The 26,570-nt window shown below is 42.9% G+C and overlaps 1 protein-coding gene across 1 annotated transcript in view; it reads left to right on the top strand.

The window, feature by feature from the left end:
* LOC145400369 (putative peptidoglycan muropeptide transporter SLC46) overlaps nt 1-26,331 on the top strand; it is a 95,197-nt gene extending 68,866 nt beyond the window's left edge. The window contains exons 5-6 of the mRNA XM_080272875.1: nt 24,787-24,943; nt 25,959-26,331. Of these exons, the coding sequence (XP_080129001.1) occupies nt 24,787-24,943; nt 25,959-26,325 (524 nt within the window). The 3' untranslated portion in view covers nt 26,326-26,331. The remainder of the gene's footprint in view (nt 1-24,786; nt 24,944-25,958) is intronic.
* The last annotated feature ends 239 nt before the right edge of the window (nt 26,332-26,570 follow it).

Below are 26,570 nucleotides of genomic sequence, written 5' to 3'. Positions count from 1 at the left end.
GCCCTGTGTATGCTGTCTTCATAACGTAACATTCCCCTCATCATCGACCTACCTTGTTTTTGAATTAATTAAACTTGTGATGGTGGTTGAGGGGCAGTAAACATACCATAGTGATGATGATGATGATGATGATGATGATGATGAGGAGGAGGAGGAGGAGGAGGAAGAAGATTATGTTGATAGAAGAATAGGAAGAGTTATGAATTCTGTGGCTGGTCTTTTCAAATTCATCCTCCTGTCTCCCACCTCCTCCTACTTCGCTGTCAGTAATTTCCGTATGAGTCTCTGAGGATAGGGAAGAGAGAGTAAGGCTTCAAACACTTGCATTCTTATCATTGCAAAAGGTGACTTAAAAGGGTGAGAGTGGTTTGAGCCCTACCCCACTTTTTTACTCTCTCTCTCTCTCTCTCTCTCTCTCTCTCTCTCTCTCTCTCTCTCTCTCTCTCTCTCTCAAAAGCAGCTTGGGATCTACTGTGTCGCAATAGAGAGGGAGGGAGTGATTATAATACACTTCCTGACTTCATTCATGCATCCGTGTTCACAGAGATATAAGACTTTTGTTCAAGATCTTCCTCTCCCCCTAGTTTATAGTGAGAAGTTAGGTTATGATGATGATGATGATGATGATGACGACTGGTGGTAATGATAATCTGATAATATGAATAAAGAAATAGCGATAGTGCAGGTAATAATAATTGGTGATAAGATGTGGTAATAGTATATAAGGTGAATATAATTACAGCAGTAACAGCAAAGATGCTACAGTCATTTATTGATAGGACGATGGTATATGGGTGGGTGATGAGCTAGGGAGATTGTGTGTGTGTGTGTGTGTGTGTGTGTGTGTGTGTGTGTGTGTGTGTGTGTGTGTGTGTGTGTGTGTGTGTGTGTGTGTGTGTGTGTGTGTGTGTGTGTGTGTGTGTGTGTGTGTGTGTGTGTGTGTGTGTGATGAAAGCCACTCGGTGAGGAGGGGGCGGGGGGTTAACCAGAGGCCCAGTTTTTGTGATCAGGTGTGGTGTGGTGCGGGTGTGGTCTGGAGGGGTTGGGGTTGTAGGGCATGGGGTGCTGTGTATTGTCCCCTGCATGTCCCCCTGCCTGTCCCCCCTGCCTATCCCCCTGCCTATCCCATTAATTTTCCTCTGCCTATTACCCTGTCGAGCTCTTTGTATTTCTCCTCCCTGTCACATTTGCCTGATCCCCCAACTTTTTTTTCTGCATTTTCGTTTTTGTGTTGTATCCCTTGCATGTACCTATGCCAATCCCTTCTGCCTGTCCGTCTCTATCCCTCTCCCTGGCCCTCTCCCTATCCCCCTTCCTCTCCCCCTCATTCTCCCCATGCCTTCTCCTATTAACTTTGTTCCCCTTGAATGAATGTCTACGTGTCCTCTTGCCTAACACCTTTTCCTATCCCCTCGTCAGGCCTCTTGCATAATATCATCCTTGCTTATCCCCTGAATATTCCCTTGCCTATCCTCCGTTGATGTCCCCCTCCCTATCCCTTTACCCACTCTTGTTGCTTGTTTTCCAGTCCCCTTTGTTTGTTCTTTCAACCTGCACGCCCTCCCCGGTCTGCCCCCCGTCTATCCCTGCTGTCTATCCCCCTGTCTATTTTTGCTGCCCGTCCCTGCATGTCCCCCTCCATGTCCTCCTGCATATTCCTCTCATTTATTACCTTTGCTTATCCCTCCACCCTATCCACTTCCCATCCCTGTCCCTTGTTTTCTTCCCGTCACCTTTGTCTGTCCCCTTAGCCTGTCTTATGTTTTTTTTTTCCGTTTTTTCTTTTTTTATATATATATTCGTTTCCATTGTATTTAAGTCGTTTTTGAGGCATGACCTTTCCAACAGTGACAGTGTTAACCCCTACACAAAATGGGGAAGGCTTTGAGAATCGGGGAAAATTGAGGGTAAAATATGTAAATAGTTACTGCAGGATATAAAGAATCCATGAAAAGTGATAATCAGTGTCAAGTTGTAGCAGAATTTGGCTCAGATTTCCAAGCTCTTCGAATTTAACCAATCCGGGCAAGCCACATTTTTCGATAGTAACCTTGGCATTCTTCAGTCCTGACCTTGGTACTGTTCCAGGGGTCATCAATGAACATTACACGAAGAAGCCTAACGGGTCCTAATCTTTCTGAGCCAAGCACATCCTACGGCTTTAACTTGAGCATTCTTCGATACTAATCTTGATATTGTTAAGAACCTGTAAATTATGTAACATAATTCGTATATTAAATTTCAGTTGTTGAAAAATTGGCTGCCATTTGGAGATTTCGATATTTATTTCATGTTATGTATCTCCCTAATAACGATATTACGACAGACGTATTACTAAGCTAAGATGCGGTAAGTATTGAAGTATAGTTTTAGCACACATTAAAACTGACGAGATTCAGCTGGGGTCGAAATGCAATTAATGCTGTCCCATTCCCTTCCCTGTTCCCCTACCTATCCTCCGGCCTGTCTCCTACGTGTTCCTTTCCCTATCCCTCCTGTCCCCCTGTGTCTCCATGCTTGTCCTCTCTGTCTATCCCCTACCTGTTTCTGCCTGTCCCATGCCTGTTCTCCACCGCCCCAGTGCATTATCCTCTTCCTCTCCCTTCTATCCTTATTTATTCTTATTAGTGTCCCTTTGTCTATTTCTCCATTCCCGTCCTCTTTTGTTGCCCTCCTCCCTGCCCCCTTTATTTGTTCCCTGGCTCCTCTCTGGTTCCCCTTTCCCTTTCCCGTCGCCTTTATTTTTTTCTTACTCTTTGTGATTACCTCCTCTCCATATCCTTTATTTGTCGTTACCTCATTGGTCGCCCTCCTCTCTGTTCCCTCTCTGTTCCCTTTGCCTATTCTCCCTGTCTGCCCCCTTCGAACCCCATTCTGTTACTTCATTTTATCTCTTCTGTTTGTCCTCTTGCTTCTCTCATTCCTTCCCCTCTATGTCTGTCCATTCTTTTTGTCTCCCCTGTCCCGTCTCCTCTGTTTTCCCCTCAGAGCCAGTCCCTTTGCTTCAACCGCTCCCATTTCTTGACTCTTTGCCTCTCCTTTACCTGTACCCTCATCTTGTTTCTCCTTTTTCCTCTTTGTTGCTTCTTTTTCCTCCTTGTTGCACCTTTTTCCTTCTTGATGCTCCTTTTTCCTCCTTGTTGCACCTTTTTCCTCATTGTTTCTCCTTTTTTCCTCTTTCTTGCTCCTTTTTCCTCCTTGTTGCTCATTTTTCCTCCTTGTTGCACCTTTTTCCTCCTTGTTTCTCCTTTTTTCCTCTTTCTTGCTCCTTTTTCCTCCCTGTTGCCTCTTTTTCCTCCCTGTTTCTCCTCTCCCCCCTGTTTCCATCCCTTTGCCTTCGCTTATCCTAACCTAGCGTAACCCAGCTTTAACAAATTAACCTAACACAGTCATAGCAGCTTAATATAATCTAACCTGACCTAAACAGTCTACGCTAGTCCATCCCAACCCACCTCAGACAGCCTAACCTAGCTTAGACCCTCCTGGAAAAGGAAAAATGTGCCCAACTCTAGTTCGGATATATTGCAACCCTGATACCATGAGAGAAAGAGAGAGAGAGAGAGAGAGAGTGTGTGTGTGTGTGTGTGTGTGTGTGTGTGTGTGTGTGTGTGTGTGTGTGTGTGCGTGCGTGCGTGCGTGCGTGCGTGCGTGTGTGTGTGTGTGTGTGTGTGTGTGTGTGTGTGTGTGTGTGTGTGTGTGTGTGTGTGTGTGTGTGTGTGTTTACCTCCCTGCCCTCTCACACGGTCCACGAGTAGCAAAAACATCCCCTTAACAGCGACGGGGATGTGGATGATCGGGGGATGGAAAGTGTGCCTTCTCCTGCATCTGCATACGGCCCTCACCCTGTTTTTTTGCTTCCTTTCTTTTTTTTCCTTTGCCGTGTGGTAGAGGTGAGTGGGGGCTTGTGTGGAAGCTGCTGGCAGAGAACTAGATGCTACCGGTGTGTTGGCTGCGGCAGTTTGTCACTTTCTCTGTCCGTGTGTCATCATATCCTTTCATTGTTGCGTCAGAGATTGGTTTTCTGCCCACCAGTAATAGAACACACATACATGCATACTGTACATTTTTAGTTAATTAGTTAGTTTTTGTTTATATATTTATCTGTCTGTCTATCAATACCTTTCTGTTTGTTTATATTTACACATTCATATGTTTACTTGTTTGTAAATTTATATGCTTACGGTTGGATAGAAAGACAGACAGATTTACAAAAGCACAGTTGTTATTTTATAATTGCTGTTGTCTGCCCTCCTCTGCGCTTATAGTAATTTTATCTTCTTTCTGACCCGCCATTATTCTTGTCAGTCTTTTTGTCTCGTTAATCTCATACCTACCTTATTTTCTCCTTCAGACAAGTTTTTTTTTTTTTTTTTTTTTTTCAATGTTCTGTATATCAATGGTCAGACGCCTCAACCCCGGAGAGGGTGGCCAGGAATAAATCTCATCCATGCCATCCTTATCTCTGCCATCAGACTGCTGTCTCTCCACCTTACACCACCGTCATTCATAGATCTCTCCACCTCAACCCTCCACTTGGTCCTCGGTCTTCCCCTTCACTTCCACATCACTCACACACACTTTCCTATAATCAGTCTCATTCTCTGTTCTCTCCACATGACCACCATCTCAGGATACTTCGAACACTGTCCAAGGCATCCACATCAACTCCTGAACATCGTTTGTCTGTCCGTCTGTCCACGTAACTCCGCATGCGCTTCTCAGATAACGTACTCGTATTTCCGCTATCCCCACTCTTGACCTTTGTCGCCACTTTCAACCTTCATATTATTATGTGTACCTTTCAGCCTCCTTATTTCTCTGTCTGCATGTCTGCCGATTGGTTAGCATTGTTATCTATGGAGCTGCCACCTTGAATGCACAGGGGTTCGAATCCTTAGGTGGGCAGCCAGCACCACTCGGCTAAGATTCCAATCCACCATTTCTTAGTTGGCTGGCAAAATTAGTACCAATGGTAACATCTATGAGAGGTAACTGTGGCAACCTGTGCGATGCAGTGGCCTTGTATCCACGGATAGTAGGCGAATAACCGGCCACAGGCTCAAAAACCAAAAGTTATGGAGATGAGCACCGTGGCGACGCATCTCATGGTATCTCTTCCTGCCTTTACCTACGGTATGTTTTTGTGTCTGCTTAAAATTACTTCCTTATTTGTGGCCTCCTTCCGTTTAACTCTCTCTCCTTCGTATCTATGGCTGCATTCTTTTTATGAGTCCCACTCGGAAAATATACTTGATAGTCCGTTTCCTTAAACCCAGCAGCCCCCCAATATGTCGTGTATCTTCACATGTCTACCCTTTGTTTCTCTCCCTCCTGGCCTGTGTGGCTGCTAACCCTCTGTCTCTCTTCCTTCTTACTCTTCCCCTCCATTTTCCTCTCCCTTCCGTTCCCTCTCCTTTTTCCTTTCCCTTCCGTTCCCTCTCCTCCCCTCCTCTCTCCCTTTTGTCTCCCCTCCTTTCCCTTTTTCTCCTTTCCCCTGGCTTCTTCCTCCATCTCTCCCTCTTTCCTCTGTCTTCTTTCTTCCATTCTCCCCCTTCCTCTCTCTTTCCTTCCTCTTTCTCCCTGTTCATCTGCGACTCTGCTTAAAGTATCCCTTCTGCCTCTCTCATTTTCCTCTCTTGTTTCCTCTTTCCCTCCTTCCACTTGTCTCCTCCCTGTCACTCCTACTTCCCTCACTCCTCTCTTCTCCATCTCTCCATGCCTTCTTATGTGCGTCTCCCTTCTTCCTTTCTCGCTTCTTCCTCCTTCCTCTCTCCCTTTCACCCTCCTATACCTCTCCCTCCCATTTCACCTGCATCCCTTCCTGAAATTTCACTCTTGCCTCATTCCCTTTTTCCTATCACGCTTTCTCTCCTCTGTCTCCCCTCTCTCTTCCTCCTTCTGCTTTCCCTCTTTCCTCCCCAACCCCCCTCCTTTCTCTCTCCCTCCCTTCCTGTTCATTCGCCTCTCTGCTTAAACCTTCGTCCCATTCCCCCTCCCTTTGACGCTTGCCCCACTACGCCTCACTGTGTCTTGGTGCGGTGACCTTTCCCCACATCACCAACTAACCCACTGATGCTCCGCTAGTTTCTCCACACCTTGCCCTTTTTTTTCCTTTCTCTCGTCAGACTGTAATTTTTTGCCCATCTTAAGTGCCCTCTAACTGTCTATCCTCCACCATTTTCTGTCTGTCTTTATGGTTGTCTGTCTGTCTGTCTGTCGGCTTCTTTTCTCTCCTTTCTGCTTTTCCTTTCTCTGTCTCTCTGTCTCTCTCTAGTTGGCTGTTTCTGCCCATCTCTGGCTTCTCCCTCATCATCCTTTCACTCGGCAAACTGCATTCTTTGTCCTTCACAATTCCTCTCTGTCAGTCTGTCGTTCTTAAATGTCAGTATTTCCGCCTGGTAATTTTCTGTCCAGCTCTAGTTTCTGCTTCCCCCATTTTCATTTCCTAGCCAACCTGCATTTTTCTATCCCTCTTAATGCCTCTTTAATTGCCCCTGTGCTACTCTTGAATGTCTGTCTGCCGTGATTATCTGTCTCTCTGTCTGTCTGTGTTCAGCCCTTCTACATTTTTCTCCATTCTCCCGTTTCGTTTCTCTCCGTGGCTTGCACTGTTTTTTAACTCATTTCCTCTCTTTTGTCTGCTGTCATTGTCTCTCTGCCTCTCTGTCTGGTTTCTTTCTGTCCAGGTCTAGTTTCTTCCTTCTTGGTTATTCCCCCTTCTTTGTCGAGCAACATTTTTTTTTTATCTTTTTTTTTCTTCCAACTGTTTATCTGCCACCCCTGTCTGTTTGTCAGTGTGTCATATTTTCTATTTATTCTCTTCTTTCGTGTTTTCATCCCTCTAACTAGCCAACACTTTTTCTCCAAGTTTGTAATTATTCCTCTTTTATTGTCTATTTGTCGTTCTTATCTGTCTTACGTCCTTGTCTGTCTGTCTGTCATTTTTCTTTCTGTCAGTACTTTCTCCCTCCTCTTTTCTCCTCCTCTCACCAGCCTCCATTTTCTGTCTGTCTCATTTCCTGTCTAATTGTCCACCGTCTTTGTCTGTCTTTAAGGCTGTTTTTTACCACTCTGCATTTGCCTGTGTCTAAAAGGGTGACGTCATGGGGTTGTTAGGAGGAAGGTGGGACTGATATATGGCACAGATGGTGATAATAGACAGTAGCGTTGTGTAGGTTTGGTTATTTGATTTTTGTGGAGAAACGTTACCTTATGAGCCTCTACCCCACACATATAATATTATAACAGAAGACAATAACAGCAAATGACAGTAACGAACAGAGGGCAGTGAATGACAGAAGACAGTGATATGATAAAGGATTAGTAATCGTTTTGAGAGTTCACCCCCACGACCACGGTGACTATCAGTGGGACTCGAACCCATACCAGATCGTCTCCCCCGAACGCGAGGCCAGCGCCAAACCAACCAAGCCACCGGATCACCTTTCCTCTGCTGTCTTTGTCCATGCCTGCCAGCACGTGTCTCACATGCTGTGTAATTCTTCGCCTGAGTGGGATTTCATAGTAGCGGCGTCCATTGTGTGAGAGGAATTACCAGACCATTTTATTACTGGAGGAAGTAATAGTCATTCTCTCTCTCTCTCTCTCTCTCTCTCTCTCTCTCTCTCTCTCTCTCTCTCTCAGGTAGATTTTCCCGCCTCACCGTCTCCCATCACACAATACCCGGATGTGCGGTGTGCGAGGGCCTTGCTTTTTTTTTTTTTTTTTTTTTTTAGCTCTTTCTGGGAGGCGGGGCGTGAATTATGTTTTACTCTGAGAAGCACAGGGAAGGCATCACGTAATTAGAGTTCTGCCGTAGTGCTATGGCGAGCCTAACTGCCGCTGGGAGTAACATGGATACATTCAGCTGAAGATCCTGATATAGCGCAGTCCTCGTTGGTCACTTTAATGATTGTTTAGAAAGAGAGAGAGAGAAATTTGGCATGAAGTGCGTAAAGTAACGTTAGAAATTTTAAACACTCCATCAACCCATTCAGCACAGGGACATTTTATTCAGGCTAACAGAATTAACTATAGCATGGGCGACACCACCTGAATTGAAGAGCTTAGGAACAGTTGCCCATTGATGCAGTTTAGTATGATTTTTTTCCCCTGCCTCTGGCCTTAATTTACCTTTATTTTTACCCTTCGGACTAACGAGCTTTTGTAAACAATTTCCACTGTTCCTTCCAGCTCAGTGATGACTTAATTTGTTCAGGCGATATTATGGTGCACAGACGAGAGCCCTGAATGAAGCAGGTAAAGGAAATTGTCACGATGAAACAGAACTCCTCTTATTTACAATGTGTCACGTCCGTCAGAGCATGAAAAGGAGAGGAGGCGTGATAGGCCAAGAAGGTGGTGGATAGGTATGGTAAATGAGTGTGTGAGAAAGCGTGGTATGGAGGGTGATGAGGCTAAGGAACTGGCAGCAGATCGAGTTAATGGGAAGAATTTTGTACGGAGAGTATGATAAAGATTTGTCTCTCTCTCTCTCTCTCTCTCTCTCTAGCTGGTATATGGTACGGGGCGCGTAAGTGTGGATATTTATGCCTATGAGATAGAGTTAGGATTCCAGGGGCGTGAATGGTGGACGAATGAGGATGTGACCCATTTAACTGAGGAGATTTTGTGTTAGTATCTCCTATTATCAGGTGTTTTATTGTCACTGGGCCCTACTTCTCTCCATCCTTAGCTAGGAGGAGAGGTCTGGATGATGATGATGATGATGATGATGATGATGGCGATGGTAAATATCAGTTCAGCAACCTATCCAAGAAATCCTTCACTTGGTTTCTTGATAATTTCGAGTTTTCACACGAATTATCCCTGAGAGAGAGAGAGAAAGAGAGAGAGAGAGACCTCGAATTAGAAGTGTAACTAGTGGGGCAAACACAAGACCCAGGGCAGTATTCGAAGTGGCGTAGGAGGCTTCATATCACCGCTTCCACAGTGATAAAGTTTATCCATTGCACCTTAACATTCCCTTCTATTTTTTATTTTTTTTATCGTTTTAATATCGACACAGGCAGCATCAGTAGAAGAGGATATTAAAGTGTTATTTGCGGAAGAAAGGGCATAAGAATTGGTACTGCGAAATCTCTAAGCTACTCACTTGCATTAGTAGTAATAGTAGTAGTAGCAGTAGTAGCAGTAGTAGTATCATTATCATTATTATTATACAGGAAGGACATGACAAAGTAAGATTCTGGACACGTCTGTTTGTCCTTCCTGTTAAAACAAATATATTTTAATGACAGTATTCCTTTCGCAACATAGAATTACTTTTGTAGAAAGGTCTAGAACACTCTCATCTCTCCTTTTCTCGTCTCTCCTGGGGAAAGCAAGCCACGGTTACGACGGAGAATGGATCATAAATGTGTTTGCGAATGTATCCCCTAATTTTCTTGGGGTGTGTGGGGGTTTGGAAGAGCGGGTGAGGAACAGTATATCAGTTTTTGTCTGCCAAAGCAACGGTACAGCGAAGGGAAAGTAATACACTTGGGAATGGATTGTAAGTGTGTTTGCGAACGTGTCCCTTAATTTCCTTGCGTGTGTGTGGGTTTGGAAGAGCGGGTGGGGAATAGTGTATCAGTTTTTGCCTGCCAGGGTAACGGTGCAGCGAAGGGAAATTAATACACTAACCTGACAACAATCCCCTGGCATCAGACAAGCCTTGGGAGGGCCCGCTCTCCTTAAGGTCGCCGAAGGATAATGGCAGGAACGGTATATTAAGCCTCTCATGCAAGGTCTATTTGGGGTTTATTGCGATGCGTATTGACAGTAGTGTATTGTACTGTCGTTTGCTTCGCTGTTATGGTCTCTGTACTGAATGTCCCTTGGTTATTAGAGCTTTGTTTGGGGGTGTATAGTTATGGTAAGCGTCTGTGTACTGCTTTATGGATCGTAATTGTACGTTGATTTATGGTTACGATGTGGCATAAAAGTACAGTAGAGTAGTCCTTTGTGTGTGTATGAGAGAGAGAGAGCATAATACTAAGACATCATCTGCATAAGAACGCCGAGAATCGTAATGTAATACCATACTGTAAGCATCAGAGAGAAACATCAGAGGCGGGTCTTTTGATGTGAGGAGTGATGCAGAAACGTGGGTATCGTGTACTACATAACTCATTCCTTGCCATTAATAACCTCACACATGTGCTGGTGTTCCGAACTACTGCAGCGATATTTCAACCCATCTGATATATTTTTAACCAAATTAGCAATATCTCATTTGACTGTAACACGAACTGGAGAAATGGTAACTGCGAATTTGCTCAGTGCAGTGCTGTCACGAATAGAAGTTTGCCTAGTATTTAATCTCTTCTACTTGTCATCTCCTCTGCGGGCTAATATATCTAAGCTGAGAGAGACTGATATGTTTCTCTGCCCGTTGATAGTTTTCCTTGTTATGATGCAGCAGGGAGGAAAGTGACGGACGTGCCCTAGGTGTAAAGTAGACGCAGTGGATCAGTAAGCGAACTTTTGCCCCTGCCTGTAGCCTTCCTAATGACCGTCATGACAAGATCAGGATGGCACTGCGGGCAGGGTGGGAGTGGGGTGGGAGGGAAGGGTGAAGGACAATGCACTCCCCACTCCTCAATACTTTATGGACGACTCGGTGGCTTTGGTGTGTGTGTGTGTGTGTGTGTGTGTGTGTGTGTGTGTGTGTGTGTGTGTGTGGTAGAAGGAACCAAAGGCTGGAAGGCCGAAAATCATTCCCTCCAAGAAAAAAAATAAAAAAATCAGTCAGTAGAAGAGAGAGAAATTAAGACACATGGCTTTATGTTCGGAGGATTTTTTGTCGTGATTTCTAATTCCCTGACTGCCATTGGGTTATATTCTGGGTCTGTGTTGCTAAATATCATAACTTCCATGTAACTGGTGCTCTCCTCTGAGGGAAAACTGGCAGATCAAATTAATAGATAGTGACGGAGCTTTAATCGGCCATTTTGTGTTATCACTGTGCACGTACAAACATAATGTCAGAGAGAGAGAGAGAGAGAGAACAACGTACGAGTATAACGAGGCTCAACTGTACGAAGAATGTGCATGTCTGTAGTTTATGCTTTATACTCCAGTTGCTCGTTTATATTTCCTCGAAACTATGCCGGCACCTAATGAGATATTGCCGAATTAGTTAACAAAGCTCCATGGGACTGGAAATTTCCCTCATTAATTCCGACTCCCTGAACTGTAAAGGAATCGCTGACCTGGACCGCACTGCTAGGGACAAAAATTCATTTAATATTCTCACTTTTGACTTCTCGCCTCCATCTTCTAGCTAATATCCGTAAGCTGAGAGAGATTTACGCTTCTCTCCCTATTGATGATTCTCAGTGACATGGTGTGTCAGAGAGGAAAGTGACAGGCATGACAGAGTGAAGTTGATGTGTCAGATAGGAAAGTGACAGGCATGACAGAGTGAAGTTGATGTGTCAGATAGGAAAGTGACAGGCATGACATAACAGTGAAGTTGATGAGTCAGGAGGGAAGTGACTGGTATTTATGACTTAAAGACTAATGTACACCCGAGGACTTTCCCACATCACACACCTGGCTAAGAATTCCAAGCCACGGAGAGTAAAACTTGTGACGTCGAAGCAACTGCCACGAAATCTTTAGTCTGTTTACTATGTTCGCTGAGGTGAGGGGGGGGGTGGATGGGCGGTAGGATGTGAGGGAGGGGGTAAAGGGTGGGGGGGTGTATCCGCGGGAATGGTAAGCTGGAATGCAAATATATGATTAATAATAGTTTAGATATTATGGATGTGGGGTAATATAATACATGGACGCTAAAGGATATGCTTTGTTAATTATGAGAGCTATACTTTTAAAACTGCTGTGCGTATGTCATTCATTTAATTATAAGCAATACTAAGCAGGTAACACACACACACACACACACACACACACACACACACACACACACACACACACACACACACACACACACACACACACACACACACACACACACACACACACACACACACACACACACACACACACACACACACTCATTTACCTTTGTATGAGTTTGATGAGTGTTCACACAGTACTGGCGTTAGGTTTGTTTTATAGGTATTGCTCCAGTTATATAATGTGCAGAGGCATCCCAAGTCACGTCTTTACACTGCACAGCCTACTCTGGATTCGTGAGCACAAACGGCGTCAGATTCTGCGTCTATTACCGTCAATACTTATGCAATTATGTCAACTTCTCTTGCAGCAGATTACCATTTATACAGCATAAGGAAACTGGCAGGGGATATTTAACGAGCTGATGTCTGTCTCTGATTTGTTCGACACTTTTATCCCTTTGACATGACCAGCAAGGGAGTGAGGGAGACAGCGGGCATAGGAGATGGGAGGAAGCTAAAGTAAGCTTCGTTCTTACACTCACGGTTTACATATTACATTATACACAGACACTCGTAAACTACTCGAATGTTTTAGAGCCAAATTTTTCTCCTGCCACCTATCACCGGTATGCTAAAACAAAAAATGACATCCACTCCCCGTATGCTTAGCTCTTATCGTTTTCCTCATAGCCTCCCGCCCATCCATCCACCGCTGTCTGCACAAACACATTTACCAGACCAATAATACCGTGGCAGTTGCTTCGGCGTCATAAGTCTCACTGTTCGTGCCCCGAATTTATAGCCAGGTATTTAACGTGGTAAAGTCCGTGGCGGGTGTACAGTCAAATACAAAATGTCCGTTCGCCTCCCCTGCTTTTTTTTTTTTTTTTTTTTTTTTTTTTTACTGTTGAATTCATAGATGCCTGAATGGGACGCAGTAGGGAAAAGTGCATACTGTCGCCAACGGATGGATAATAATATGCACATCATTCCTCCACGTCACATTCCAATGTCTATGAATCCTGCTATTAACAAGACCGGAGAAGCGAACGAACTCTAGTATTTAATTAAGTGCAGTGGAGCAGTAGGCCATCTTTCAGATCGATTTTTTATTTTTTTTTTTCAAACTAAATCACATCTTGTGGCAATAGTAGAGTCAGAATACAAATATACATCATTGCACCGAAGTGGTTGTTGATATTTCAGATTCTTTCTTTAGGCTGGGTATTTTCTAAGCTCAGTAAACTCATTTGATTGTAAAAAGAAATATTAAATAAGGTATTGTAAAAAAGGGGGCTATGTTTTGCTTCAGTCATTATAGTCATTGCCTACACTTTGAATAAGGCTTAACTTCTTCTGTACGATGATATCTTTTATTAACACCATCAAATATTTTATTCAGCTTACGGGAGCTCACCTGGTGAAGAGAGTAACTCCTTCACTCCGATTATTCTGTTATTTTATTCTTTTTATCTATGGACAATTTTATTCAGCTTTGGAGAGACTTATCGTACTAGGGAGATTAGATACAGCCTACATTTACCCTTTCACTTTACGAGGCCTTGCCAGATCTGAACAAAATCGCCTGAGACAGCAAAAACAAAGCCATAAAACACGCCATTGGACTGAAGGGGTTGCTGGGGAGCATTTATATTTACCTGAGTGCCAGACTTCCGCAAAACCGTCTGAAAGTTGCCAGAATGTGTTAGAAAAATATATATAGCTGTAGCAGGTGGTAGCAGTGGTAGTGATGGTGGCGGAGGTGCAGTAGTAGAAGCAGTAGTCTTTATTCTGGTGGTAGTAGTAGTAGTAGTAGTAGTAGCGGTAGTAGCAGTAGTAGTAGTAGTAGTAGCAGCAGTAGTCTTTGTTGCTGTAGAAGCAGTAGTAGTAGTAATTTTTTGTTTTTTCTGTAAGTTTATCTGAATCTGAACCCAATGGACTGTAGGCTGAAGTTGACCCTCTCCTGCGGTCCACAAGCCTCCTTTTGTGAGGATGGGGAGGGAGTAGAGGGACGTTTGTAGAAGCAGTCAGAGTAGCTATCCTGTTACATCAGAACCACCACGTGAAGGCATCCATCACCAAAAAAACCCATAGTGAAAGGGCATACGGTGACGCCTATTTTTTCCATACTGCTGGCAGACGATTTTAACAAGCTGAAGGACGGTTAATTTTAGTGAAGCAGTTCCATAAGGCTCCCGCTAGCCCGTTTAATGTGATTTGGTGGATTTCCTATTACTACTGCTGCCTCCAAGCGATCTCTCTCTCTCTCTCTCTCTCTCTCTCTCTCTCTCTCTCTCAACATCGCAAAAACTTCCGGTCTTCCTTCATAACCTCATAAATCTAATATACTATAGCAGTAACCGTGTGTCTGTGTGTGTATTTTGGGCAGCCGAACCTACACATTCAAATCGCACCAAAATTGGCTCAAAAATCGCAAAAAATTCGCTGATGTGAAAAAACTTTGTCCCATCACGATTGAAAAACTTTTACTATATTCAATGAGCGATCAAAGTTTGACCAAAAAACGCCGCTCCACTCCCGGCGCCCGGTAGGTTGCCGTGGCCGAGTGGTTAATGTCTCGGACTTGCTTTCGGACAACTTGGGTTCCACTCCCGAAGCTGCAAATAACACGATCAGTAGGTTAGCTGCAAAAAATCCAAGTGACAGCGTTAGATTAGAACAGCACATAAACGGACCATCATGGGCCCTTCGATGTCGCCTTGACGGCCGATAGTGACAACGTTAGACTAGAAGAGCACATAAACGTGACTCGGATTACCTGAAATGATCGCAACGCGCGCGCGAAGCGCGAGGAAACGAATGAGAAGCACGAGGAAACGAGTGCGAAGCACGAGAAAGCGAGTGTGCAGCGCGGGAGCCCTCCCCAGGAGCAAGTGCGAGAGGGCCCTAAGGGCCCACGAGCACTTCTCTTGATTATAATAAAACTTGGCAAAATTGATTGCTTTAAGGACATGTGTAGTCGATAGGCGTAATTCTTTTCGTTCCTTTTCTTCTTGTGTATTAAAACATTGTAATTATCTACCTCAAAGAACTTCATGCTCTTCATACTCATACAACTAATGCTCCTCCTCTTCCTCCTCCCATCTTCTTCTTCTTCTTCATTTTCTTCTTTTCATCTTCTTCTTCTTTGTCATCATTATCATCATCATCAGCAGCAGCATTATCATTATCATCATCATCTTTTTCGTCTTCTTTTTCTTCTTCTTCTCCTCCTCCTCCTCCTACTCCTCCTACGTCTTCTTCTTCTTCTTTGTCATCATCATCATCTTCTTCGTCTTCTTTTTCTCCTTCTCCTCCTCCTCCTCCTCTCCTCGGTCTTCCTGTCTCCTCTCGCTCGTGGCCGGAACTCCACTCGTTTCAGTCTCACATGTTGCCTGTTTTTCATACCACATTTTACGTCATGCCCGGCCTTCGTCTCTTGCGTGTATGCCTTTTTTTTTTTTTTTTTTTTTTTTTTTTTTTTAAATACTACCTTGACTCCTCTCCTCGTCAGCTTGAATGATTTTCGTTACACTTTCTTGTTAGCGATTCATTTTGCTTATTCTACCTTATTTCTCTCTCTCGTGGTCGGGGCAGCTCTAGTACTCTATTCCAGAGAGAGAGAGAGAGAGAGAGAGTAATATTCGGAATAAATAGCTATGAAACAGGTGCTAGTCTGCGTACCTTTCACACCCTCTTCACCCCGCGGCACAGTTAGGGATCTGGATGCTAATTCGACTGTTCCAAGCCATGTTCTAGAGGAAAACTTGGGCTTAGCAAAGCCTGACTGTCTTCCTTAATGGGCCTCGTGTAGTGGATGGGCATAAATCTAAGCCCTCCAGTAGGCATAAATATATCCCTTGCCCTCCTCCTCCTCCTCCTCCTCCTCCTCCTCCATCATCTTCTTCTTCGTCCCCACGTGAAAGGGAACCAACGTAGCATTATGGCGGTCGTAAAATATCCCAGCAACTCGTAATGAGAAGCACACAGCAGTTCTGTAAGGGGCTCATCATACTGAGGTCGGAAATGAACAAGGAACCATATACTGGATTAGCTTCAAGAGATTTAGCTATATTCTCTGTGTTTTGGCTCGGTTTTATTGTCGTTCTAAATATTTTAATGCTTTTAAGAGCGATTCAAGTCAGTTTTCTGCATTGTGTTGTATTCTAGCAATTTTCAAGAGCAACCTTAGCAATACTCGTGACTGCGGATTTAGGAACCCCGTTATCGACATAGTTGGCATTAAAAATACTAAAGGCAAATGAGTGTGTAAAATGAAAAGTAAATTACTAGGGGCAAGGTGCTAAGAAATATCCAAAGCCATTAGTACTACAACCCAATATCTGACTCATTCGATCGTGTGTGTCAGATTATAATTCAGCATACGAACACTCCATTTCACTGAATAAAATTCTGAGCGATCAGTTTCTCAGTGTCAGACGCGATGCAAATGACAATGAGAAACAGACTGCCCAAAACGCGGACAAGAGAAAGGTGATCTAAGGCCGACTATACCACAACTGAACAGCATGCGTCTGAATATTGGTCGTTCTGGATTTGGAGATTTCGCTACATCTCTTTTTTGGCGATTTTTCTGCAGTTTACACCTCATCATCCAGTTAAACGTTATTGATTTAAGGTATGTCGATATTGAAACTATATATATAATGTACAATAGAATCTTAAGGTGTGATGTGCAAATTAGCTCGGTGAAGAGGAGATGCTACAAAGCCTAAATTACGGCCCTCAGAGCGACGAAGTCGTAATAACAGATACAGCATACCCCCGTACTTTGTAACCCGGTGATGCGTTGTCGCAAGTCCAATAACATTAACTGAATACACCCATAAGTCGTAATGCTGCGTTGTCGTAGGTCTAATAACATACAGAATACCCCTGCAGCTCGTAAACCGGTATGGTGTTGTCGTAAGTCTGAACACACGTACATAATACCCCTGTAATTCTTTATCCCGAGTTTGCGTTGTCGTAAGTCATGGCATTTGCAGCATACCCCTGCAACTCGTAACCCGGTGCTGTGTTGTCGTAAGTCTAATAGGAGATATAGAATGCACTCGTAACTCGGTGTTGCGTTGTCGTATGTCTAATGGCAGTTACAGCATCACCCCGTAACTTGTAACCCGGTGCTGTGTTGTCTTAGGTGAACCAGAAAGTCAGTGTGGAATCCATGGCAGGTCCCGGAAAAATTAGTGATACATTGTGTGCTCCCTCCGCTGCCTCCTGCCGCTCATAAACTGGATGCCGTGGGTTCCAGCCGGTTCGAGATACACACAGCCTGGAAGTGGATTGATGAACAGACTTAAGAACGAGACGCTTTTCGTGAATAGGCTGTGGTCCTGCAGGAAGGGCAGGGCAAGGAGAGCGTTGAATCTTAACACTGTCTCTTACTCTTCCAGCAAAAAACAATCTTACGGAAGGGAAAAGGTTATATGCTTGAGAATTTATGCTCAGCTGTAGTTACTGTAAACAGCAATGACGTATTTTTATTTTTTATTCAATGCAACAACCAGGCGATTTTATTCCGTTTTGGATCAGACTGTTTAATATGGAGTTATAATTATAGAGTCACCACTAACCCCTTCACTACTAAAAGGTATAAGTTGAATTAAATTATCTGGTGGTAGAAGATAAATAAATAAATATATGAATAAAGGTACTGGACTGAAAGGATTAAGGCTACCTTGTTCTGCCGCCCCACAGTTAGGGCACAGGATTCACAGACTTAAAATAATTTCCTCCTCATTACCAAGAGCTGTGTTTGTATGAGATACCAAAGACATGGAAAGTTTCTGCAGTGTCCCTTTATGTCCTTCCTATAGTAATTATTTTTTTTATTCTTTTTTTTTTATGAGGAACCGGTGATAGGGGGTGCTTCTGTTCTCTCCTTTCCCGTTCCTCCTTCAATAACATATCACGATTATGAAGATTGTTTTACGTTAACTTGGCCTAAATTTGTTGTCTCTCCATCCTCATTGCCGAGTTGTATAATCATGAACACGAAAATAATTGCAAATTTCAGGGAGGTGTGGAAAAAAAAAATATATAAGGCTGTATTAGTGTTTTTTTCTGACACTGAGTTACGTGAATTAAGCTGCGAAAGGATGAAAATCTGGACCAAGTTAATGTGAAATAAGTACAGTTATCAACCTTGTAATACTGTTCGGCGTAGGTGTCTTAAACCCCTTCACCCCGAGCAGTTTCCCGTAAGCAGAAGGGAAGTGTGTGGCGGTAACCAGAGTGAAAATCAGAAGAGGCTGTCTGACTGAAGGGGTAGCGGTCAATTGCTGTGTGCATTAGGAATACATGATTCTGATAGTCATAGCTTGTAATTCATAGGTTTCTTTTTAGTTAACTGATTAAGCTTCCATGCATCAATTCGTTACCTATTGCATAGAGAGAGAGAGAGAGAGAGAGAGAGAGAGAGACTTAAATCATTACAGGTAAAGAAAGAGGTGGCAATACAGTTATATGACTGTTTATGCATGACTTTGTATTGTAATAAGACTCAGTATATACAGCTGACCCCAGACAAAGGGATGTGAGGGCTGGGTAGAGGGGTGGGGGGGAGGGTCAATAACGGAGTGGCAGACCGTGGTGTAAGTTTTTGCCGCGTGGTGTAGCCTGGAATACCAATGGCAGGATGGCGGCAGGGGGTGGGTGGGAGGGTACATCAGCACAGCGGGGTGGTGTAATGTAATGCATGGATTCCTCTGCCGCACCTCTACCCAGTGATCCAGTGCTTGGCATACTAACTACAGGAGGTGATTCTTGTACTGATAATGACTGATAAATGCTGCATCAGTATGCATCCTATCCTCAACCGTCATGGGGCTTTAATTACCAATGACCTCACAGCTTAAGGATGGAGGTTGTGAGCCATTTTAACCCAATAAGGTCGTCAGTAATTCTAGGAGACTCATAAGGGTTGAGAATGATGCTTTCGTTGTGGCAGCATGTTTTATTCAAAGTTAGCCCAAGAAGGACAAGAAATCAATACACCAAGTTCTGGGACACCCTGTATAACTTGTGCGGATAATAACGACTGTTATTATTTGTTTCTCGTCTTCATCTTGCTGAACGATTTGAATGAACTTAACCTGTAGAACTTTTTTTTTTTTTTTCTCAGGCGATTGTATTGCACTTAGGAGAGACTTCAAACAGCAGGAGTTACAGTACAAACCGCCATCATTAGGCTCCTCACTGCCATTACTTTTTTTTTAATTTTTGTACTACTGGATGATTTTATTTTGCTTTGGGGAGAGCTTCCTTATTGGACGAGTTTTAAGGATAATTTTTCTAGCCACCTCACATTGATAAGTTGCAGCATAATTAAACTAGAAAGCGCTCGAAGAGCACATACCTCCGCCAATACCATTGTCATTATAAAGGATCCGGATCCGGATCCACCCCAAAATTTAATCTAGACTTTCTTGGGCCATGGCCCATCTTTTCACAAGGTTTCATTGAAATTCATTGAGAAATTTTGGAGAAATTGTGCAGGAGACTCCGGATTCTGGTCCGGATCACCCCCCAAATTTCATGATTTCTTCCTTGGCCCATGGCCCACCCTTCAACAAAATGTCATCAAAATCCGTTCATAACTTTCTGCGTAATGCCGAATCCGGATCCGTGGATTTAGTATCCGGCCCAAAATTGATAATTTCTTCCTTGGCCCATGGCCACTCTTCCACAAAATTTCATCCAAATCAGTTCATAACATTTTGAGTAATCTTGCTAACAGATAAACAGACAACCATACAAACAAACCAACGTGGGGTAAAACATAACCTCCTTGCCGGAGGTAATAAAATCACTTGAATTAAGCAGCAACATGATTTTTTAAAAGGCATCTGCCTGGTGAAGATGTTATCCCCCCCCCCCAGTACTCAGTAACATTTTCTAACCTGAAGAAAATCGTCTGTCAGTAGTGAAAATAAACTACAGAAGACATCGTCGTATTGAAGATATTACAATCCCCACTGACCCATTCACCACGAAAGGCCCTTCCTAATCTGAAATAAATCCTCCTGCAGTAGCGAAGGATGATGTCTTTTAGTAGTAATAGTAGTAGTAGTATGGCGGCTCAGTGGTTGAGCGCCTTACTCATGACTGCAGAGTCGCGAGTTCGCTCCCCGCCCGGGTTAGCTGCCCTGCAGGGAGAGGTAGCGCTCTCCTGTCACTGGTTGTAACAGCCATGGCTCAATGAGTTAGAACGCTCTGACCGAAGGGTCGGAGGTTCGAGTCCACCCAAGGGTCATTGGCAGACGTCAGGAAAGGCATCCGGTCATAAAGTGCTACACGCTCCAAAACCAAAGTCCCCTCCCCAGGGGGAACGACTTAGCCCTGTCGATAAAAGGAGACACTGCGTAAAACATATATATATATATATATATATATATATATATATATATATATATATATATATATATATATATATATATATATATATATATATATAAAACATATATATATATATATATATATATATATATATATATATATATAAAACATATATATATATATAAAACATATATATATAAATATATATATATCATCATCATCAGCCGTTGAGGTCCACTGCAGGACCGGCCTATCCCTACCGAAGTAGGGACGATACAGCCAATGTATCTCTACCCAGTGGCTTAGGCAGTTTAGTAGAGACTGTATGTAGGGTGAGAAGTGCTTGTCAGTGTAATTGTAGTGTTTAGTGGCTTTGGATGTGTGTGTAGTCTGTGAACCAAGTGTAATCGGCCCACCTTAAGCCGATTCGGTGCAAGCATACGAGTATGCGACATTGGTTCAACCACAGCACCCCTTATGTCCGCCAAAGTAGCAAGTGGCTCGGTGAAAGATTCCCAAAGTTTTTACAACTCTGGCGGGAGGCAAACCCTCGTCCGCCAGCGTGCGAAACGCACACTCTACCACTGTACCACAAAGGCTATATAGATAGATAGATAGATAGATACCGGTATATATATATAGTAGTAGTAGTTGTAGTAGCGGCAGTAGTAGTAATATAGTTGTAGTAGAAGTAGTATTTTAATCTAGTTGCTGTCAGACGATTTTATTCGACGTGGGGAAGACTTCTAGCTGTGATGGGTTTAATAAAGGGCTGAAGTAACCCCTCCAGTTCCAGAAGTCTATCCCAAGCTGAGTAAAATCGTCTGGAGATAGCAAGACGTCATCGGAGTGAAGGGGTGTTTTGCAAGTTTCTGTGTACGAGCCTTGAGCATGATTTTTTTTTTTTTTTTTTTTTTTAATCATGCTACCACCACGTGATTTTATTGAACTTGAAAAAATAAATAAATTAATAAAAACAAAAACTGGTCGTGATGAGATTAACGAAGGCTGTATTAAACTCCCTCTGTTTGAAAAATTTGTCCCAAGCTGAACGAGATGGCAACAATATAACTGAACAAGGGCATCAGATTGGAGGAGTTCATGCAGAGGTCTGTGTACACCTGAGAACTTAAATATCAGTTCACTTAGTTGCGATAAATAATGAGACACTGGGCAATGACTTTTGAAACCTAGTGACGCTTGCCTGGGGACACAAACACACATTTCCAAATATTATGTACGAGTTTCAAGACTGTTCTGCAAAAAAGTGGGCCATTATTATTGTCCGTAACTGTACCAGGACCATTTGTCAAGCCCTGGGGTGTATCTGATATGTTACGGGGTCGTTATGAATGTATTGTTTGCATTAATGACTTTCGTGTAGTTAGCAGGTGTAGGTCTAGTTCTTCTTGTTTTTCTTCATGATCTTCCTCGTCTTCTTGTCCTCCTCCTCCTCCTCCTCCTCCTCCTCCATCATCATCATCATCATCCATCTTCTTCATCATCATCCATTTATTTTTCCTCCTCCTCCTCCTCCTCTATCATATTCTTTTCCTCCTTCTTCTTCTTCTTCTTCTTAATACACATCAATATCGTCTATCCTTTCCTGCTCATGTATTCCTCCATGGTCACTGCCTGCCTGTTAAAGGATGATCAAGCAGGCAGCCACCATAGCCCATACTAAGTAGCTGCTGAGGCGTACTTGACGGAACCCTTCATTACGAGCACCTCATTTTATTTATGCGTTTGTTTGTGTATTATATGAGAGAAGGGGGTGTGATCTGGGGGAGAGCAGCATAATGGCAAGGGGCAGAGCGACATGGAGGCTATTCGCTTATGGCCACCCCTAACGGGATTAAGGCGTCTGACTCTAGATGAATAGATAGATATTTATTTATTTATTTGTTTATTTATTGGTTTACTTATTCATTTTTGTTTCACTCTCACTAGACGATTTTATTTGCCTCAAGACAGAACACCACAACTTATACTGGGCAGATAATAACCCCTTCACTACGAGCAAGTAATTTTATCGTCTTGCTCCCATCAGACGATTTATTCAGCTTACGAGAAGAGCTCCATACTCCCCACTCAGCAGGCGACGGTACAGCTTAAAAGAATCCCTACTACAAGAGCATGATTTTTCAACTTTTTACTAGTACCAGACGATTTTATTCAGTTTTGGAGGGGTTAGAATATAGCCTTCACTAACTCCATTGCTACAAGAGATTTCCCTTAACCCGCGCACTACAGGGACTTGTTATTTCATAGTTTTTATCACCAGACGATATTCGAAAGGCTTCTCTTACCAAATGAGGCAGTGGTGGCTATATCTGTATCTCCAATTTTTAACGTTAGTCGTGGGTTGAATAAAATCACCGTCAATTAGTTAACTCCTTTACTACGAGAACGTCTTTATTATTATTACTTCCTGTTGTTATATTTATCTTTATTTATTTACGTTTTTATTTTGCCTACTACCAGACCATATTCCTCAGTTGACGAGTTTTCGAAATCCGGTTATACTTAGATTATAACGTTCATTTGCCTTTTCACAATGTGAGATCTCCCTTCGCTGTTTGAATCCGGTGAGATATTTCCAGTTTATTATTATCTCCAGACGATTACATTATTATTTTTTTTAATTATTATTTATTAGGTCGGGGGTTAGATACAGACTTCACAGACCCGTTCAGTACTAAAAAGATCTTCCCAATGTACAGCACCATATACTTATTTCCATTTACATATTAGCCATTGGAGTAATCGGAGTGAAGGAGTAAGCTAATTATTTCTCTCTGGCATTATCAAGAGTAAAATAAATGTGATCGAATTGACGTGGTTCATATTTTAGGTAACAGTGGATGCGACAAGGGAGCTACGGGGAATTGAAGGCTGGGATGATGTGTGAATGAGTGCGTGGTCTGTTGAACTGATAATTTCTTTTTCATGTCTCTTTTTGTCCTTTATCATTCTTTGTACTGTTGTTTAGTTCTACGTCATCCAGACTCTTAGGTGGGAATTACATATGGGATGATGATGATGATGATGATGAGGAGGAGGAGGAGGAGGAGGAAGAGGAGGAGAAGTAGGAAGAGGCGGAGGGGAAGAATAATAATGAGTACTTCAGTAGCGATACATTACTGGATGAATTTACAAAAATAATAATGTTGCATGTCCCATTCCGTTCATTATACCGTACTCTGTTCGCTTTTACTTGGCCAAAAAATGCCTCCATTTTGAACACTAATCTGTACCAAGAAATTAGCACTGGAATATGGCTGTAGTCACGAAGAAGTGCAATGGAAATAATGTAGACCTTTAGGTTTGTCTTTATTCTGCTACTGAGCCGTGCGAAGAAAGTACCAATGCAATATGAAGCTAGTCACGAAAAAGTATTATGGAAATGAAATAGAACCGTAGTGACTTTGACCTCTGCCAAGTCATGAACACTGGATTGTAGCGCCAGCCATGAAGGAAAAACTGTTATGGAAAGAATGTAGAGCCTTAGAATTTGTCTTATTATGCAAATGAGATATGGGAAATAAGCTAAAAATAAGGTAATTCTCACCCAAGTCATGGTGAAGGAACTATAGAGGAATAGTACAGGAAAGTTGATAATTATGTGAAGGAAATTACGTATATTACTCCGAACATAAATATCAGTTAATACGATAAATAACATGACGGTGACCAGTGACTTTCGAAACCCAGTGTTGCAACCCTCGTAGCCAAACAACGTTTCAAAATACTGTGTAAGACTCTCATAATTGTTTGAGTAAAAAGATCAGCTGTATTTCTGCCCAAATGTATACAGGGGAGAAATACTAATAATAATATCGAGCTTGGTGTTTACGGAAAGGTGAAATGTTTATGTTCAGTTTTATTTTTACTCGTTTCATTCTATTTAGGCTTATTTTTAGGGTCTTGGTTTTCATTTTAGCTGTCTGAGGGCATGTTGTGGCCTCGGCATTTCGGCAGCCAGGCTGGGCATTGTATTAGGCACTCAGTTAGTCAGATAGTCAATCAGTCGGTCGATTAATCATTCAGTCAGTTAGTCAGTCAGGCAGTCAATCAATCAGTCAATCAACGAATCAATCAGTCAGTTAATCAACCAATCAGTTCATCACTGAGCCAGTCAGTCAGAAAGTCACACACTCACTCGTTCAGTCACTCAGTCAATCATGCAAGCAATAACCAACCAATCAAACAATTAATCATTCAGTCAGCCAATCAGTCAAATAGTCACTCAATCAATCAGTCAGCTAGTCGGTCAAGCAGTCAGTCAGTTCAGATAAGGTGTACGTAGTGCGATGGACAAGAGTGATCTTGCACAAAGGAGAAATAATAGTAATAATGATAGGTGTGGTGTTAAGAGCATGATATCCCCTGTGGTAGAAGGTCCATAATACTGTCCGCAATTGTACAAAGGATAAATGATGCTGATGGTGTTATTATGTGGTGGTACAAGTGAGGTTTCCACGGTGCTCGGTGTTCGATAATACTCTTCGCAATTGTACGAAGGAGAGTCGTGGTAATGATGCTGTTTGTGGTGTTATAGGTAAGGTGTCTGCGGTGCTGGGTGCGCTGGACGGGGTGATGCCTATGATCAGCTTCTCCCTCTACACCGCCGTCTACCACTCCACCGTGCAGATCTTCCCAGGGGCGCAGTTCTTCTTCGGGGCCTCGGCAAACCTACTTATGGCCCTCACATTTATGTGAGTATTTGTGTGTGTGTGTGTGTGTGTGTGTGTGTGTGTGTGTGAGAGAGGGGGGGGGGAGAGGGAGGGAGGAAGATTCTGGGCAAACTGTACATAAAATAGCCATTATCTAAGGCTCAGCGATTCTCCTGTTTGTCACGCATCACTTCGTCGCTGATACTCACCGCCCGTATTGCACACATGCTAGCGCTGCCTCATTCAGGACTGATGTGTTGGTATAGGTGACAGTGTATTAATGGTATGGCTATGAGTTTTTTGAAAGATCATTAAATTCTGCTTAAAGGAGAATCGGAATCATCAAACTCTTCCCTGCCCCAGCATGAAATCAAAGTCTTCCTTTCACACAACCAGCCACAACTCTAGCCGGTCTTTTATTGCTTTTATTTACATAGCCTTGCTTTATACTGCACGTGATAGTACTGTTATACATTGCAGCACTAAACCTTAAATAAGAAATTCAGAAAAATGTGCGGATGATTTTTGCTTGCAAGGTGCAGCCAAGATTTGAAGGCTCCGATGATGCATTAAAGATTAAGTGGTCTGTTTAGCTGGGAACGCTGGCGTTTTCAGTAATTTCATTTGTTTCTTCCTGGATTCTTCCTGACACTGTCTCATAAGTTGAAATAAGGGTTGGAATTATGATGGTGATGGCATTATGTGTTCCACCTCCTTAGTTCATTTTAAGGCAAATAAATAGTTTCATTATTCAGAATGCTCTTGTTAGGGTCATATTTTCTTGAGCCTAGGAAACACTCTTGTTTTAACAGTTTCTTTCTGCATTATAATACCTTAACATTCTTCGATATGTAATGTATGCAGTCTACGTCGATATCAGATATTCATAAATAACGCAGGAGAGTATTAAGGTTATGCAAAATAAATTGCTATAGGAAGATACTAGAAGACCTCAGCAGCCGACGAATCTAAGGCTATTAAAATGCATTCATAATTCTTTGAATTACTGCATATTCTAGCACCATAACTGCGTTCTAATACCTTGTCATTGCTGCAGACTGATCATGGTGGCAGACAAAAGCGGGAACTACAGCGTGCAGACCGCCGAGCCACCCAAGCAAGAAGGTCCTGTGAAAGAGAAGAGCCTCGTGATCCGCAAGGACTCCCGCTGGCTCTACGACGAGGAGAACAAGGGCAAGATCCGCATTTCAACCATCCTCCTCTCTTCTGTCAACTTCGGCATCGAGGCGCCCATGATCGAGAGCAGCTTTGGCAAACCTCTGGACACCATTCAGGAAGAGAAGGAGGAGGAAGAGGAGGAGGAGGAGGAGGAGGAGGAGGAGGAAGAGAATACTAATAACGAGGAACCAGCGACAACAGTACCAGCTCACGATAATATTGCCTATGTGAGCGATAACCCGTAGTGGCTTGGCGGGGTGCCATGTTGTGTAATAATTGTGATGTATATTTACTAGCGTAGTGCCATGATATGGATGTATATTGTAGTCTGTACACAAAAGCATATAATTAAGTGATGTGTGTAGCGTGCATGTGTACAAAGTTTGATTGTAGATATACTGTAATGTGTAATATACGATTAACTTGTTACATAAGCACATGTAGTGCTCGGAGCATCTCCCATGACAGTTATAAGCCGTTGATCTGTGAC

The sequence above is a fragment of the Coenobita brevimanus genome, chromosome 52 (genome assembly GCF_032717465.1).
Source record: "Coenobita brevimanus isolate Jiangsu-jjx chromosome 52, ASM3271746v2, whole genome shotgun sequence".
Lineage (NCBI taxonomy): Eukaryota > Metazoa > Arthropoda > Malacostraca > Decapoda > Coenobitidae > Coenobita > Coenobita brevimanus.
Note: the sequence above shows the minus strand (reverse complement) of the source record. Positions and strands in the feature narration are given on the sequence as shown.